Source organism: Lissotriton vulgaris, chromosome 9, assembly GCF_964263255.1.
Source record: "Lissotriton vulgaris chromosome 9, aLisVul1.2, whole genome shotgun sequence".
Lineage (NCBI taxonomy): Eukaryota > Metazoa > Chordata > Amphibia > Caudata > Salamandridae > Lissotriton > Lissotriton vulgaris.
In genome coordinates this window covers 765,873,569-765,891,836 of record NC_141697.1, presented here as the reverse complement: position 1 = coordinate 765,891,836, position 18,268 = coordinate 765,873,569, and the positions used below count along the sequence as shown (strand labels likewise).

The 18,268-nt window shown below is 48.5% G+C and overlaps 1 protein-coding gene across 1 annotated transcript in view; it reads left to right on the top strand.

Moving 5' to 3' along the window:
• The window catches only part of SF3B2 (splicing factor 3b subunit 2), a 461,083-nt gene that overhangs the window by 309,377 nt on the left and 133,438 nt on the right, over positions 1-18,268 (top strand). Inside the window, exon 13 of the mRNA XM_086938496.1 lies at positions 18,082-18,231. Coding sequence (XP_086794622.1) covers positions 18,082-18,231 — 150 coding nt within the window. The remainder of the gene's footprint in view (positions 1-18,081; positions 18,232-18,268) is intronic.

Below are 18,268 nucleotides of genomic sequence, written 5' to 3'. Positions count from 1 at the left end.
TCTTACACACTCTTACAGTAGCATTTACAATAGCAATAGCTCAAACTTTCCGAATGATGAACATATTGCATTGCATTTTAACTCCCTGTTAACTTCTGCTGATCTGATGCTCACTTTCACCACACCTCCTTCTCTAACTCCCTATTCTATTCTCTTCTCCTGTGCTGATCTGCTGCTCTCTTCCACCCCACCTCCTTCTTTAACTCCCTGTTCTCTTCTGCTGTGCTGATCTGTTCCTCTCTTCCAACAAACTCTTTCTCTAACTCCCTGTTCTCTTCTCCCGTGCAGAACTGCTGATCTCTTCCACCCTGCCTCCTTCTCTAACTCCATGTTCTCTTCTCATGTGCTAATCTGCTGTTCTCTTCCAACCCGCCTCTTTCTTTAACACTGTTTTGAGGTCTCGCCTGTCAATGCGCATGCGCATTGAGCTCGCGAGACTATAGGGTCTTAAACCGACTTTAACTAGACTGGCGATTTGATGCAGTGCATGTGCGCTTTTAGTTCAATGCGCAAGCGCAATGAGTTAAAATGCGCGTGCACAGCATCAAATCGCCAGCCATCTGTTGCCCAGCTTGGTGCCGCCAGCAGCTCTTCCCGCTCCACCCCCTGCTGCATCAAAGGCTTTCACGGCCGGCCGGCCGGCCGGCCGTGCTTTCAGTTTCACTGCCGGCCGTGAAACCCAGTTGAATTACCCATCACACATCCACAAACGAAAAACGTGTCTGCAGCCTTCCACAGAGCCAGTGAGCTGTGCATTAAGAATTACAGGGATGTATCTCTCGTTTGCCAAACCAACACCTGTGAGCTTGTTATTTCGATAGGAAAGGAATGCTGCAGACACCTTTGCTTCCTTAGCATTACTCTACGGACTCCCTCCATAGGGCAATTAAAATAAGTGAACCCCCTCCCCCAGACTAAAGTCCTTGTTAACCACCTGCTCCCAGTTCTCTAAAGTTAACTTAGTTTGTGATGTCTGCTCTTCCGAGTTCCAGTGAATTCATTTACACTTTCAGAAAATTCACTCACTCTTAAAAACATACACTACAGAATTTTTAAGCTGTGAGGAGGGGCAATTTGAAAATAAATCCGTGGAACTAACTTTCCCGATTGACTTACATTGAAGCAGACGTGATCGGAGGCGGAAGGCCCCTAAAATAAAGCCATTTGGGGCTTTACAAAATCAGGAATCTCGCGCCTGGATCGGGTCTATCGGCGTGAATGTTACAAAATTAGAGCCTGAAATGAGCCGATAACACACGAGCAGAACTAAAGGCACAAAATGTGAGACATAGGTATACACACACACAACATAGATTACATGACTTAAAAAGGCGAATACATTCATAGCCAAAATGTGAGAATCCCATTCATATGCATGTGCAAACTCCTGACTGATATTCCCCTCCATATGTGGTTGGTAGTGATGCTCACGGATGGTAGTGGCAATCTGGTCTGTCTCCTGGCCTTTGAGATAGGCACGTCTGGCCGACAGGCTTCTGAAACTCATGGAGGGTGACATTTGCACCCTGGTGCGGCGAGAATCCCTGCGCTGGGTGGACAGTAGGTCCTCGTCAGTCAGCAGCTTCATGACCTGCCTGGCCTTTTCTCAACATTAAAAGGTCTGCAGCTGTACTAATGTGAAGAGCTTTCACATTACATTGTTCTCAGTTCGGCGGTAAATGTTTCCATATTACACTATCGTTTTTTGGGGGGGGGATTTACTTTAAGCTAGTGCCTTTATGAATTACAATAACTTTCATTTAAGTATTAATAATTCGAAAAAAAATTAAAAGCCATTGTTATTTGTAAAATCAATTATTTCACCTCTGTTCTTGCATTTTCGTCACAATAAAATACACTGAACATATTCTTCACAAAAGTTATTTACAATAGTTTAAGCTATTGCTATTATAAATTACAAGAACTTTTATTTAAGTATTAATTACTTGAAAAAATTAAGCCATTTGTATTTGTATAGCAAACATTTGTACAAATGCTATAGGTGTCCTATTTGAAAAAGTTAAAAGTATTGTCATTGTAAATGACAAAGCTATTAATTTTGCTATTTTCAAGACCAACACATAAAAAAATATTTGTCATTTACAAAACCAGTAGCTCCAACTTTTCTAATGCGAGACCTATTGCATTTCCAATGCTTGTTTTCTCCTGTGCTGATCTGCTGTTCTTTCACCCGCCTCCTTCTCTAACTCCCTTTTCTCTACTCTCGTGCTGATCTGCTGTTCTCTTTCACCCGCCTCCTCTAACTCCCTTTTCTCCTCTCTTGTGCTGATCTGCTGTTCTCTTCCACCCCACCTCCTTCTTTAACTCCATGTTCTCTTCACCTGTGCTAATCTGCTGCTCTCAAACACCGCGCCTCCTTCTTTAACACTGTTCTTTTCTCCTGTGCTAATCTGCTGTTCTCTTCCAAACGCCTCCTTCTCTAACTGCCTTTTCTCTTCTCCGGTACTGATCTGCTGTTCTTTCACCTTGCCTCCTTTTCAAACTCCCTGTTCTCTTCTCCTCTACTGATCTGCTGTTTGTCTATACCTCCTCCTTCTGTAACTCCCTGTTCTCTTCACTTCTCCTGTGCTTATCTGCTGCTCTCTTCCACCCGCCTCCTTCTTTAACTCCCTGTTCCCTTTTGCTGTGCTGATTTGATGCTCTCTTCCACCCACCTCCTTCTCTAATTCCCTGTTCTCTTCTATTCTCCCGTACTAATCTACTGCTCTATTACACCGCCTCCTTCTCTAACTCCCTGTTCTCTTCTCTTCTACTGTGCCGATCTGCTGTTCTCTTCCACTGCCTCCTTCTTTGACTCCATGTTCTCTTCTCCCGTGCTGATCTGCTGCTCTCTTCCACCCCACCGCCTTCTTTAACTCCCTGTTCTCTTCTCCTGTGCTGATCTGATGTTCTCTTCCACCCACCGCCTTCTTTAACTCCCTGTTGTCTTCTCCTGTGCCAATCTGCTGTTCTCTTCCACCCACCGCCTTCTTTAACTCCATGTTCTCTTCTCCTGTGATAATCTTTAAGCTATCTTCCATCCGCCTACTTCTCTAACTCCCTGTTCTCTTCTCCTGTGCTGATCTGCTGCTCTCTTCCACCCCACCGCCTTCTTTAACTCCCTGTTCTCTTCTCCTGTGCTAATCTGCTGCTCTCTTCCACCCGCATCTTTCTCAAACTCCCCGTTGTCTTCTCCTGTGCCGATCTGTTGTTCTCTTCCACCCGCATCCTTCTTTAACTCCATGTTCTCTTCTCCTGTGATAATATTTAAGCTATCTTCCGTCCGCCTACTTCTCTAACTTCCTGTTCTCTTCTCCTGTGCTGATCTGCTGCTCTCTTCCTACCGCCTCATTCTCTAACTCCTTGTTGTCTTCTCCTGTGATAATCTTTTTGCTCTCTTCCATCCGCCTCCTTCTTTAACTGCCTTTTCTCTTCTCCTCTACTGATCTGCTGTTTTTCTATACCGCCTCCTTCTGTAACTCCCTGCACTCTTCTCCTGTGCTGATCTGCTATTCTATTCCATCCCACCTCCTTCTTTAACTCACTGTTCTCTTCTGCTGTGCTAATCTGCTGCTCTCTTCCACCTCACCACCTTCTCTAACTCCCTGTTCTCTTCACTTCTCCTATGCTGATCTGCTGCTCTCTTCCACCACACCTCCTTCATTAACTCACTGTTCTCTTCTGCTGATCTGCTGCTCTCTTCCACCTCACCTCCTTCTTTAACTCCCTGTTCTCTTTTGCTGTGCTGATCTGATGTTCTCTTCCACCCACCTCCTTCTCTAATTCCCTGTTCTCTTCTATTCTCCCGTACTAATCTACTGCTCTTTTACACCGCCTCCTTCTCTAACTCCCTGTTCTCTTCTCTTCTCCTGTGCCGATCTGCTGTTCTCTTCCACCCGCCTCCTTCTTTAACTCCCTGTTCTCTTCTCCTGTGCCGATCTGCTGCTCTCTTCCAATCCACCTCCTTCTTTAACTCCGTTTTCTTCTCCTGTGCTGATCTGCTGTTCTCTTCCACCGCCTCCTTCTTTAACTCCCTGTTCTCTTCTCCTGTGATGCTCTTTAAGCTATCTTCCATCCACCTACTTCTCTAACTCCCTGTTCTCTTCTCCTGTGCTAATCTGCTGTTCTCTTTCACCCCACCCCTTCTCTAACTCATTGTTCTCTTCTCCTGTGCTAATATGTTGTTCTCTTCCACCCGCTTCCTTCTTTAACTCCCAGTTTTCTTCTCCTGTGCTGATCTGCTGTTCTCTTCCACCACCTCCTTCTTTAACTCCCTGTTCTCTTCTCCTGTGCTGATCTGATGTTCTCTTCCACCCGCATCTTTCTCTAACTCCCTGTTGTCTTCTCCTGTGCCGATCTGCTGTTCTCTTCCATCGCATCCTTCTTTAACTCCATGTTCTCTTCTCCTGTGATACTCTTTAAGCTATCTTCCATCCACCTACTTCTCTAACTCCCTGTTCTCTTCTCCTGAGCTGATCTGCTGCTCTCAAACACCCGCCTCCTTCTTTAACTCCCTGTTCTGTTCTCCCATCCTGATCTGCTGCTCTTTTCCACCCGCCCCCTTCTCCAAAACCCTGTTCTCTTCTCCCGTGCTTATCTGCTGTTCCCTTCCACCGCCTACCTCTCTAGCTCCCTGTTCTCTTTTCCTGTTCTGATGTGCTGATCTCTTCAACACGCATCCTTGTTTACCTCCCTGTTCTCCTATAATATGCTGATCTTTTGTTCTCTTCCGCATACATCCTTCTGTATCCGCACACACACACATACATACAACCATGCACACACACACATACAACCACACACACACAACCACACACACACAACCACACACATCTATCGCCCTTACTCTATCTATCTGTCTATCGTCCTCTATCTATCGCCCTCACTCTATCTATCTATCGCCCTCACTCTATCTATCGACCTCACTCTATCTATCGCCCTCACTCTATCTATCTATCGCCCTCACTCTATCTATCTATCGCACAACCACAGCATCACTCGGGGGCACCACAGCATCACTCGGGGGCACCACAACATCACTCGGGGGCACCACATCACTATGCGGTACCACAGCATCACTTGTCGCCACCACAGTATAAGTAAGTACATTTTATTGTTTGATTTTTTTAAATCTTACAATATTACAAATGTGATATAAAATAGAAACAAATAAATTGCTATATTGATTTAAAAGCAATTAAAATGCCAAGGCACCGTAAAATTCATTTGGTTGCATAAAAAATTACTTTAAAAAAAAAATTATTGTTCTCTTAATTTCTTTTTCACTGTCAATAGAAATCTTACGACGGTAGCATTTAAACTTATATTATTTGAGTGTAGACACCGTATCGGGGCCTGCCTACATGTCCTTATTCCACGTACCCTAAGCAGTAATTTAATTAATGTTCTTCTCTGATTTAGGAGTTCTGGACAAATGCATAATAGGTGGAGAATATTCTCCTCACCTTTGTTACACCATCTACACGTTGTTTGTTCTTCAGTATTTTTCCACGGGGAAGATGGCAAAGTCCCGGTAGCATTCCAAATCCCGCTTTAAGAAGCACCTGTTTATTTTTCTCAGTCCAGGGTATTTCCAAGTATTGTTGTATTCCCTTTTTTTTTGTAGCCATTTATTACTGAGCAGGCGTGTTTTCTCTCTGAGGATGGCTTTGTCACTTACAATAGATAATTGGTTTGCAGTTTTATTAATTATTTTTTTGGACGATGCATTGGTTATATTGTTTTCCCAGATATAAGTAACTGCAAAGTCAACTATTGCTTCCTTGAGGTAGATCCATGCGGCTGAGTTTACGGTATTATTTATTTCCTTCCATAGTAGCTGTGATATCTCATTTTAATGGTCATTTTTTATACGCTTCCAGATCTTGATAAATTGCCCTTGCCTCGCATATTGTTGGCTGGTTAATCCAAACTCCAACCTAATTTGTGCGGATGACTCATTCCCAGGGAGTTGAAAAAGTACCCTATATGTTCTTGTTAGGGCCTTATTTATTGTTTCCGTATCCTTTCCCATTAGTGCTTCACTACCATACGTGATAGTTGGGAGGAGTCTTGCCCGTATAATGCTCAGGAGTGGACCATATGTGAGGTTACTGAATGACTTCTGTACAGTTCTAAATGCTGCAGTTAATGCATTAGCCTTTCGTTGTATATCCTTTTTATGAAACAGGTAATTACCCTTTTCATCAAATAACACACCCAAATATTTATATACCTCTACTTGTTCTAGTTGGGTCTTGTCCATGTACCATTTGGTTTTTTATCTTATCTTGTTTTTCTTAGTGACTACCATAATCTTTGTTTTCGCTTTGTTTATCACCATACCGTTTTCCTTTGCATACTTTTACGTTCGACTGATTAGGCATTGTAGTCCAACTCTAGTGTGGCTTAGAAGGATAACATCGTCTGCATACAATAAATTAGTAATGTGCTTATCACCTATTGTCGGAGGGTGGGCGTTTGTTTTATCAAGTATCCCAGTTAAATCAGCCAGAAACAAATTAAAAAGGAGAGGAGCTAAAACACATCCTTGTTTTAGTCCTTCAGTTGCTGGGATCTCCTTTGATAACGTTTGTCCATCCCCCATCCTCACCCTTACCCATGTGTTACTGTATAGGAGACGAATCCGCTTCAATAAAGCCACTGGTATATTCTTTTCCTGAAGTTTTTTCCGTAAAAATTTATTTGGACAGAGTCAAATGCAGATTAAAATCTACAAAACATAGGTAAAGGGACTGCTTAGCTCTAATTGATTTGCTCATAAGCAGGGTCAGAACCAATATATTTGTCGTTGTCCCCAGTCCTTGAATGAAACCCGTTTGGTTCATAGGCAGAATCTTGTTTTCCCGAACCCATTCACTGAGATTTATAAGCAAAATCCTGGCAAACAACTTGGCATCAGTGTCAATCAACGTGTAAATGCGTTTACAGCGCTGGATCGCGTTACACTGTTCGCGCTACAGACTCGAACACATTGACCCCTTGAAGAAGAGCTCTTTAGCTCGAAATGCATCGGGGATGTTCAGATTTATAAATCAAATATATTGAACTTTTCAACTTATGAATTTGATCATGAAATAACCGTCCATTCGACATCTTGTTTACTGGGAAAACTATGTCCTAATTCAAAAGGACAAATCGCATTTGTAAAACAAAGTGAATAAAACTTTGAATTTTTTCTTTGAACTTCATCGTGTAAATGGCTTTCATTAGCACATAGGAGTGCTCAGGTCTCTTCACCTTACGCCTGTAAGGTATTCCTCTTTTCACTCTTTGCTTTCTGCCACCTCTGAAGGTGCTCGAGTTGATCTCCTTCCCCTCCTCCACGATGGCCGCGACCTTGCCGAATTCACAATCCGCTCAGCCTTAGATACTGCGAATTCTTTAGGCCGAGCTATGGCGGGTTCTTTTGCCTTAAGGTGTCACGCTTGGTTGCAAGATAGCGTCTTCCCTGAAAATATCAAGGAGCGACTGGCTGACTTACCCTTTGATGGGGTTTTGCTGTTTGATGCTCATGTGGAATCAGCGGTTCACCGGCTCCTTGTGGGCTTTCGTCCTCCCACTTGGGTCTTCTTAGGCCTGTATTCCTTAACGGTTCTTTTTCATTTAGCATCCTTTAGATGTGCTCTGTGTTTAACATGAACAATGAGACTTACGTCTTCCTTTTCTGTTGTCAAGGGTAAATACCCTTCTATTGGCATCCCTTGGATGCGTTTTGCTTTGAGCTGACTGTTGGCCTGCTGTGGCAGTGTTCCACACATTGCTGTGTCCGGTCCTCCGACTGTGGTATTGAGCCAGTGGCTCAGCTGGGTAATGTCATACGGCTCGAAACTCATGTTCACGGGTTCGGTTTGTTACTGCGCTCTTTTTGCTTGGCTTATTGCCCGAAGAGGTGTTCCACGTTGTTTGGGGTGTGCATACTCCATGTTGGGGTACTTGTATGCTGTTATATAGCTCTGCTTATCAAACCTGGGCCTGGAGATCCTGTGGGCTCCATGTGTCGCTTGGTGGTCCGTTGTACCTTGTTCTAGGTTTTTCCCTGGTGTCATCTTCTATACCCCATGGTCATCCTGCCTGTTGCCTGTTCCATGATCTTTCTCTTCTAAAGCGGTTCCTACCTGCCCTTACTGTACTAGGTATGATCCGGTATGGACATGTTGTATGCTCCTGGCTAAGTTCTGTCTCTACATATTTATATGTTTATCTATACTACTATTATAAAGAGAGAACACAAACCTTTTGGCAAGGTAAACTCTGGAACCACAGCGCCTATCCACACACCCAATACATTGTTGTAATCCTCAGGGTGTGCAGATGGACATAGGCTATAGAAAATAAAAAAAAACGTACATTTAAAAATATAACTTAAAAAAAAAAAGTAGTGCCCTGACGGTAGCGCCGGCCGCGATGCTGCGCTGGCCGTGACGTAGCGCTGGCCGCAACATACGTGATGACGAGAAGGAGCGGCGGTGAAGTGAGGAGCGCGGGGAGGAGCGGAAGCTCAGGTGCGTCATGACGAGGAGGAGCGGCGGTGAAGTGAGGAGCGCGGGGAGGAGCGGCGGCTCAGGTAAGGCTCTGGGACACTGGAAATGTGGGGGCGGGAGGGAGACGGGGCGGGAAGTTGCCCCTGAACAAATGCGGCTAAGGTAAAGCTCAGGCTCTGGGGGCAGCATTTCAGGCTTGCTGCACTCCCACCCCGGCTCCCACCCGCCACGACATTGTCCGGGACACAGACAATGTCCGGGCGGGGGCCGGGGCGGGAGTGCCGGCAAGCCTGAAATGCTGCCCCCAGCCCCCTTCTGCCCCAGGCAACGCTGGGGCGGGCTGCTAGTAAGTATATATGCCGGTTGCCATGGTATTCCTCTTCCTACGTTGCCACCTCTTTTCGAGGCTGCGAGGTCTGGACCAATATCTCCATGTGTGAGGGGAGCTTTTCTGAGTTGTTTGCAAGTTGCCCATAGGTTCCTACTTGCTTCCACTTACTGGGGTGATTTCCCAATTTAACAACTGCTCCCTTTTTAGTGCTCGCCTACTGATGCGCTTGCGCATAGGTGGCGAGCTATATTGTGGCTTAAACAGAGCTTAACCATCTCAGCGATTTGTTGCAGTTCCCGAGAAAAAAAAGCTCAATGCGCAAGCGCATTGGCAAAAAGCACGTGCACATCAAAGCCACCAGCACATCACAGCCTCCTTCCCACAGGCATCTCAGCTTCCCCCAGCCGGAATTTCCCCTCCGCTAATTATTCACTGCACGGCCGGCGGCAACATCAAAGGCTGCTGTTACCGTGACTCGCATTTCTCCTCCTTCCTCCCCTTTCTCTGCCCAGGCCGGCCATACTTTCACTTTACACTGCCGCCAGGCCGTGTCTCCCGTTTATTTTAACATGGCAGCTTTTATGTTTGTATAGTCAGAAATGTTTTTGTCATTTATTTCCATCAAAACCTAAAGAAGAATACTGAACTTAAAAGTTGCCTTTAATTGGTGCATTAGCTAGTATCTAGTCTCTCTGAAATCATATAATTGCAGGAAAGACCTCTAATAACGAACTCAGTAGTCAGATACCAGGACACAGAGGCACCCCCACCATACAGCTCCACCGAGGAACCCACCATACAGCTCCACCGATGCACCCACCATACAGCTCCACCGATGCACCCACCACACAGCTCCACCGATGCACCCACCACACAGCTCCACCGAGGCACCCACCACCCAGCTCCACCGATGCACCCAGCACACAGCTCCAGCGATGCACACAGCTCCACTGATGCACCCACCACACAGCTCCACCGATGCACCCACCACACAGCTCCACCGATGCTCCAACTAAGCTCCACCAATGCACCCACCACACAGCTCCACCGATGCACCCACCACACAGCTCCACTGATGCACCCACCACACAGCTCTACCGATGCACCCACCACACAGCTCCACCAATGCACCTACCACACAGCTCCACCTATGCATCCACCACACAGCTCCACCGAGGCACCCACCACACAGCTCCACCGACACAGCTACACCGATGCACCCACCACCCAGCTCCACCAATGCACCCACCACACAGCTCCACCGACACAGCTCCACCGATGCACCCACCACACAGATCCACCGAGGCACCCACCACACAGGTCCACCGAGGCACCCACCACACAGCTCCACCGAGGCACCCACCACCCAGCTCCACCAATGCACCCAGCACACAGCTCCAGCGACACAGCTCCACCGATGCACACAGATCCACCGAGGCACCCACCACACAGCTCCACCGATGCACCCACCACACAGCTCCACCGAGGCACCCACCTTACAGCTCCACCGAGGCACCCACCACACAGCTCCACCGAGGCACCCACCACACAGCTCCACAGATGCACCCACCACACAGCTCCTCAGAGGCACCCACCACACAGCGCCACAGATGCACCCACCGCACAGCTCCACCTACACAGCTCCACCGATGCACCCACCACACAGCTCCACCGATGCACCCACCACCCAGCTCCACCGATGCACCCAGCACACAGCTCCACCGACACAGCTCCGTCGATGCACCCACCACACAGCTCCACCGAGGCACCCACCACACAGCTCCACCGAGGCACCCACCACACAGCTCCACCAAGGCACACAGCTCCACTGATGCACCCACCACACAGCTCCACTGAGGCACCCACCACCCAGCTCCACCGATGCACCCACCACCCAGCTCCACCGATGCACCCACCACCCAGCTCCACCGACACACCCACCACACAGCTCCACCGACGCACCCACCACACAGCTCCACTGAGGCACCCACCATACAGCTCCACCAAGGCACCCACCACACAACTCCACCGATGCACCCACCACACAGCTCCACCGAGGCATCCACCACACAGCTCCACAGATGCACCCACCACACAGCTCCACCTACACCGCTCCACCGATGCACCCACCACACAGCTCTACCGATGCAGCCACCACACAGCTCCACCTACACCGCTCCACCGATGCACCCACCACACAGCTCTACCGATGCAGCCACCACACAGCTCCACTGACACAGCTCCACCGATGCACCCACCACCCAGCTCCACCGATGCACCCACCACACAGCTCCACCTACACCGCTCCACCGATGCACCCACCACACAGCTCTACCGATGCAGCCACCACACAGCTCCACTGACACAGCTCCACCGATGCACCCACCACCCAGCTCCACCGATGCACCCAGCTCCACCGACATAGCTCCACCGATGCACCCACCACACAGCTCCACCAAGGCACCCACCACACAGCTCCACCGAGGCACCCACCACACAGCTCCACAGATGCACCCACCACTCCACCGATGCACCTACCACACAGCTCCACCGAGGCACCCATCACACAGCTCCACAGATGCACCCACCACACAGCTCCACCGAAGCACCCACCACACAGCTCCACAGATGCACCCACCACCCAGCTCCACCGATGCACCCACCACACAGCTCCGCCGATGCACCCACCACACAGCTCCGCCGAGGCACCCACCACACAGCTCCACCGATGCACCCCACCACACAGCTCCACCGGTGCTCCAACTAAGCTCCACCAATGCACTCACCACACAGCTCCACCAATGCACCCACTAAGCTCCACCGATGCACCCACCACACAGCTTCACCGATGCACCAACCACAGAGCTCCACCGAGCCACCCACCACACAGCTCCACCGATGCACCCACCACACAGCTCCACCGATGCACCCACCACACAGCTCCACCGATGCACCCACCACACAGCTCCACCGATGCACCCACCACACAGCTCCACCTACACAGCTACACCGATACACCCACCACACAGCTCCACCGAGGCACCCACCATACAGCTCCACCCACCGAGGCACCCACCACACAGCTCCACCGAGGCACCCACCACACAGCTCCACCGAGGCACCCACCACACAGCTCCACCGAGGCACCCACCACACAGCTCCACCGAGGCACCCACCACACAGCTCCACCGAAGCACCCACCACACAGCTCCACCGAAGCACCCACCACACAGCTCCACCGATGCACGTACCACACAGCTCCACAGATGCACCCATCACACAGCTCCGCCAAGGCACCCACCACACAGCTCCACCGATGCTCCAACTAAGCTCCACCGATGCAGCCACCACACAGCTCCACCGATGCAGCCACCACACAGCTCCACCGATGCACCCACCACCCAGCTCCACCGACACAGCTCCACTGATGCACCCCCACACAGCTCCACCGATGCTCCAACTAAGCTCCACCGATGCAGCCACCACACAGCTCCACCGATGCAGCCACCACACAGCTCCACCGATGCAGCCACCACACAGCTCCACCGATGCACCCACCACCCAGCTCCACCGACACAGCTCCACTGATGCACCCCCACACAGCTCCACCGATGCACCCACCACACAGCTCCACCTACACAGCTACACCGATGCACCCACCACACAGCTCCACCCACCGAGGCACCCACCACACAGCTCCACCGAGGCACCCACCACACAGCTCCACCGAGGCACCCACCACACAGCTCCACCGAGGCACCCACCACACAGCTCCACCGAGGCACCCACCACACAGCTCCACCGAAGCACCCACCACACAGCTCCGCCGATGCACCTACCACACAGCTCCACAGATCCACCCATCACACAGCTCCGCCGAGGCACCCACCACACAGCTCCACCGATGCTCCAACTAAGCTCCACCAATGCACCCACCACACAGCTCCACCGATGCAGCCACCACACAGCTCCACCGATGCACCCACCACCCAGCTCCACCGACACAGCTCCACTGATGCACCCCCCACACAGCTCCACCGATGCACCCACCACTCAGCTCCACCGAGGCACCCACCACACAGCTCCACCGAGGCACCCACCACACAGCTCCACCGAGGCACCCTCCACACAGCTCCACCGAGGCACCCACCACACAGCTCCGCCGAGGCACCCACCACACAGCTCCACCAATGCACCCACCACACAGCTCCACCGATGATCCAACTAAGCTCCACCAATGCACCCACCACACAGCTCCACTGATGCACACACCACTCAGCGCAACCACAGCATCACTCAGCGCAACACAGCATCACTCAGCATCACTCAGCGCAACCATAGCATCACTGGTTCAAATATGTTATTTCAATGTTTCAAGCTGTTTTCAAGCTTTCATGCTTTATTACAAATCACAAAAAGATGTTAATATTTCACTTCTGTTCTTGGATTTTCGTCACAATAAAAAACACTGAACATAATCTTCACAAAAGTTATTTACAAAAGTTTAAGCTATTGCCATTACAAATGAAATAAGTTAATTAAGTATTAATTATTTAAAAAAATTAAAAGCCATTGTTATTTGTAATATCAATACATCTAAGTCACGTAAATACAAAACATGTTGCATTACAAATGCTATAGGTGTTTGCGAAAGTTATAACTATTGGCATTGTAAATGACAAAGCTATTAATTTAGCTATTTTCAAAAATAACACATACATTTATAAAAAATCATTTATAAGACCAATAGCTCAAACTTTCCTAATGCGAGCCCTATTGCATTTCCAATGCTTGTTGGTGTTAGACACTGTACTTGTGTTTTCTGGAGTGTTTGGTTTCGGATTCGGAGACTCTTACCACGATTCTTTACTTTGGTGTTTTTGGCCACTTCCTTCGGGTATATGCCTCTTTCCAAATTATCACCGACTATAGTAGAAGCTAATCCTGCGGAACAGCTCTTCTAATGGCAGTGGTCCTTGGCTACTACCTGCAAGTCTATATTGTGGGTTGTTTCTCACTTTGGCTTCATATTGCCCGGTCGGACACTCTTATGCTTCTTGTGTATGCCACTTTAAGGTCTCTATGGCCGTTTGCCTGCTGCATGTTTCTACCTGCTTCAGTGGGTTTAAAATTGATGCTATTCGCCCCTGTTTCCTCTTTTTGGGGTGTTTCTTGTCCCGCCTGCTATTCGCAACGCATTATTCGGGTTCTAGATCTTGCCTATAGGCCCTTGGCACAGGCTCCTTTAGTCTTCCTTCTATAGGCTAGTCTGTTAGGCTCTTGTTGCATCTCTTCAGGTTCTTTTCGAGCTTGGGTCGGTGTAATCATTGTGCGCCATTAAGCAGAGCGTGGTCCTTCTTCATCTCTTTCTTTGTTCTGGTATATGGCTCATGCCGTCTACCTGTCATTTTTATACGGGTATGGTGTAGCGCCATTCTGGCATTTTTAGGATGTCTACCATCCCGTTATTTCTGCTCTTCCCAGCTGCTTGGGTTGCTGTCTGGCTGTTTCGCTACAGCCTCCCACTTTATCCGTCACTCTGTTGCCGCATCATATGCTTGGCACTTTGTTGTTCTGTCGCAGACCCCCCTCCCCTTTGGGTATGGCTGTTGTATCTATTCTAAGTTAAGGAATCTGCAGCTAGATGTCTCTATCGGATCAGATGTACGAGTTACTTACCTTGGGTAACAATGTATCTGGTAGAGACGTTGTCTAGCCTCAGATTTCTTAACGACCACCCAGCCTCTGCGTTTTGCGAGGACCTTGCCGAGTGGACTTCTGCACTGACCTCTTCAGTTGCCGTTGGGTTATCTCTCAAGGGAGTTCAGTTTGTTGCATGCCTCTGAGTGTACAGTTAACTTCTGCTGAGAGGCTTTTTTCCTGTAATACAGTGCCTTTTGATTCACAAGGAGATTAGTTTTTCTCTCCAGTTACCTTCCTTCCGTCTTCTCTATTGACTCTGGGTCCTGGTCTCCTCTTGGTCTCCTCTTGGTCATCCTCTTTGCAGGTCGGTTGTGCTCGGTTTCCAACCTCCGTTATTATAGGGAAAGGGCCTGTCTTTTCATACCTTCCTAGAGTGGACTGTTCTTTCTGTGCTCCGTTCTTACTAAACGGCACAGTTTTACATAGCAATATCAGTCTATTCCTGTCCGTTGAGATGTTCTTCCGTTGTTGCACTCGGGAAAGGGCTTCCGCTTAGCTTGCGGGGCTCTTTCTCACAGCTTTTCACTTATATGTAGGCAGTGTCTAATTCTGTCTTTTACGATGGTGTCTTCCACCACCATCCTTCTTTATTCACAGATTTTTCATACCTCGCACACTGTTTCCATACTTTCACAGTTTTTTGTTGGTGGCTCCGTGTTGTGCAGTTGAAAAGTTTCTCCGAAGAAAACTGACGTCAGCGCACCGGAAGGGACTTGTATGACCTCGCTGACGTCACGTACGTTGACTACGTCAGGGCGGGGTCGTGTTGCGCCGCCCCCCTGCATGCTGAGCTGCTGCTGTAGAAAAATTCCGGATCCAGTCTGACGCCTGGAGATTTTCTAAGTTAAGTAGTCTGCGGCTAGACAACGTCTCTACCAGATACATAGTTACCGAAGGTAAGTAACTCGTACATTACTGTCTGTGCAAGGGGACAGGGAACCCATTTTAAAACATGCTGGACAATGGTGTAAACAAGCTCTCCAGCTATGTGACCGCTTCACTGAAAATCGGGATATTTGGTATCATACATCTCATACTGCTAAACCCACACTGATGCCATTGTTGTATGTACCAATACATGCACCCAGAGGGCACCTTAGAAGTGCCCCGTGAAAACCTACCAGCCTCTTGTGTGCTAGTATTTCTAGTTCCTGCCAGCCTACCACCTGATCCGCTGTTTTGATCTCCTAAGGTGAGTCCCATGCTCTCCACACCACTGGAGTCAAGCTATCCTGGCTGAAGACGGCTGATAGCCAGAAACCGGTCCTAGGATGCTTGATTCCGGTCCAGGAAAGACATGGCTTGGCAGTTCGGGCTGGACTGTTCCCATGAGGCACAGGGTCAAGGCTGATTTGCATATGGCCATGTCTGAACTGGGGTGGTGTGGAGTGCAAAAAAACGATGGATTGAGGCCCAGATCTCTGTACTGGGGTGAATGTATGACATTGTTCTGCATTCTGTCAATCAAATGTTGTTTTTGCATCTGTCACCCCGAGTGGGATGGGTATGCTCAGACGTGTGTCCCATGCTCTCCACACCACTGGAGTCAAGCTATCCTGGCTGAAGACGGCTGATAGCCAGAAACCGGTCCTAGGATGCTTGATTCCGGTCCAGGAAAGACATGGCTTGGCAGTTCGGGCTGGACTGTTCCCATGAGGCACAGGGTCAGACTGATTTGCATATGGCAATGTCTGAACTGGGGTGGCGGAGTGAACTAAAGAATGGTGATGGATTAAACCCAGATCAGTTGACTTGGGGGTGAGTGTTTGATTTGCTCAAACGCTCTGTCCATCATCCACTTTTGTATCGCTCAGGAGACCCAGAGCAAAAGCCTGTCCGGGAAGAGGTTATAACACCCCTCCCACAGGATGACCTGCAGATTAGCCTCCTTGGGCTAGTGAGCATCAAAGAAACAGCTGCTGTTGTAATGTGATTCTAGCTTCCCTCAAAGGAAACTAAGCTGCCCCTCTTGTCCATAGCCCCTTTGGCTCCTGGACAGGCAGGGAAATTAGCTAGTCAGGTAGGCGTGCCACCTCCATGCTAGTACAACCCCTAAAGTGGGCTAGTGTGAGGTGAATACGATTTTTCAGAAGTAGCCATCTTTGTGGTGGCATACTTAAGAATTCTGGGACAGGGTTATGCCCACTTCCCAGGGTCAGTAGCCCATTGGCTACTATCCTACACTCCTCTAATGCCCCTAAAGTCAGTATTTAGGGGAGCCCCTGACACCAGAAAAGCAGATCCTAATGACCTACGAAGAAGGACCGAAGAGCCATAAAAGCAGAAGACTGACTAAAGGACCTGACTTGGCCCGAGACCTGCTGTCTTGTCTGCCATTCTCTATCGAAACTGCTCCAAAGACTACTCGTCCTGAAGCGGAGTAACTCGAGAACCTGGGAGGACTGCCTGCCTCCAATAAAGACCTAGACTTCCCGAAGAACTGCAGAACTGTTCCCTGTATCCTGCAGAAGCACCGAAAGAGGAGACTCTGAGGCCTCCAGAACAACCAAAACCAGACACCTGGAGCCACCACGGCACAATTCCCCTCTGGCCCGAATTGAAGTGGGCCACCGGTGTCAACAAGGTCCCCCATCCCTCCAGAGCTTGAATCCATCATGATTTCACCCCTTGTGAACTCCCTGACATCGCCTGCAAACTCTGAATGCAGGTCCCCTCGACTGCTCTGATAAGGAAATCCGATGCCTTAAGACATTTCTTCATCTGTATGCCGAGGAGAAGAGGACACAGTCGTCCCTACGTTCCCGAGCATCGAAGCCTTAAACCCCCCCTGTTGATGGTGTCCGTGATGTGCCACTAGTGCAGTGGAGAATAACAAGGAGAACCTGTAGCACTAAATGCATATATTGGCAGCTGATAAGGACCTCCAGTTCATTATTCTGCTCTATTCAATATGTTTTTTAACCTGAATTAAACTGTTCATTGGATTGATCACTGTGTTTAAATGTTCCAGTGCTTGGCGACTGAGTCTCAAACGGGTTCACCTGGAATTAGGGTGCTTCTTTTTCCACATACTTATGAATTTGCCTTGTAATCCATCATCTGCTGTATAATCTGCAGATTTAAGCAAAGAAAATAGTTTCTAGCTCAAAACAGATTAAAAGTTACTGAAAACGTGGGGATGTGGGTTCACACGCAGAGGAAGATCCTTTGCAAAATGTAACTTTTTTAGATGTTAAACTAGTACTGAGGTGAAGCCTTTTTCCATATTGTATTACTAATTGTAGAAATTGCTAAATAATTAAGTAATTTGATATTTTAAAAATTGCCGCATTATGCTGCATAATTTACATTTTCTTGCTGCATAATTTAGTCATTTCTGATGCATATTTTGTTACTCCCCTGCCGCATAATTCCAGTGGCCCTGGGTTCAAGGGATATTTCTTAGTAAGCATGTGTTTCCCAAATGATAGCATTCTGTCAGAGATAATTGACATAGATTAGTGCTGACCATATGCACTTTGGTGTTACCATACAGGTTGTGGTCTGTTGTGATAACTAATTTTAATTTGGGTTCATTTCCAGGAAGAACAGAAAACTATGAAATCGAAGATGAGGGAGAAGGTTCGGCCCAAAATGGGTAAAATTGATATAGACTACCAGAAATTGCATGACGCCTTTTTCAAGTGGCAGACCAAGCCAAAACTCACAATCCACGGGGATCTGTACTATGAGGTAACTCAAGACTTCTGGTATTGGAGGGGAGGAGTGG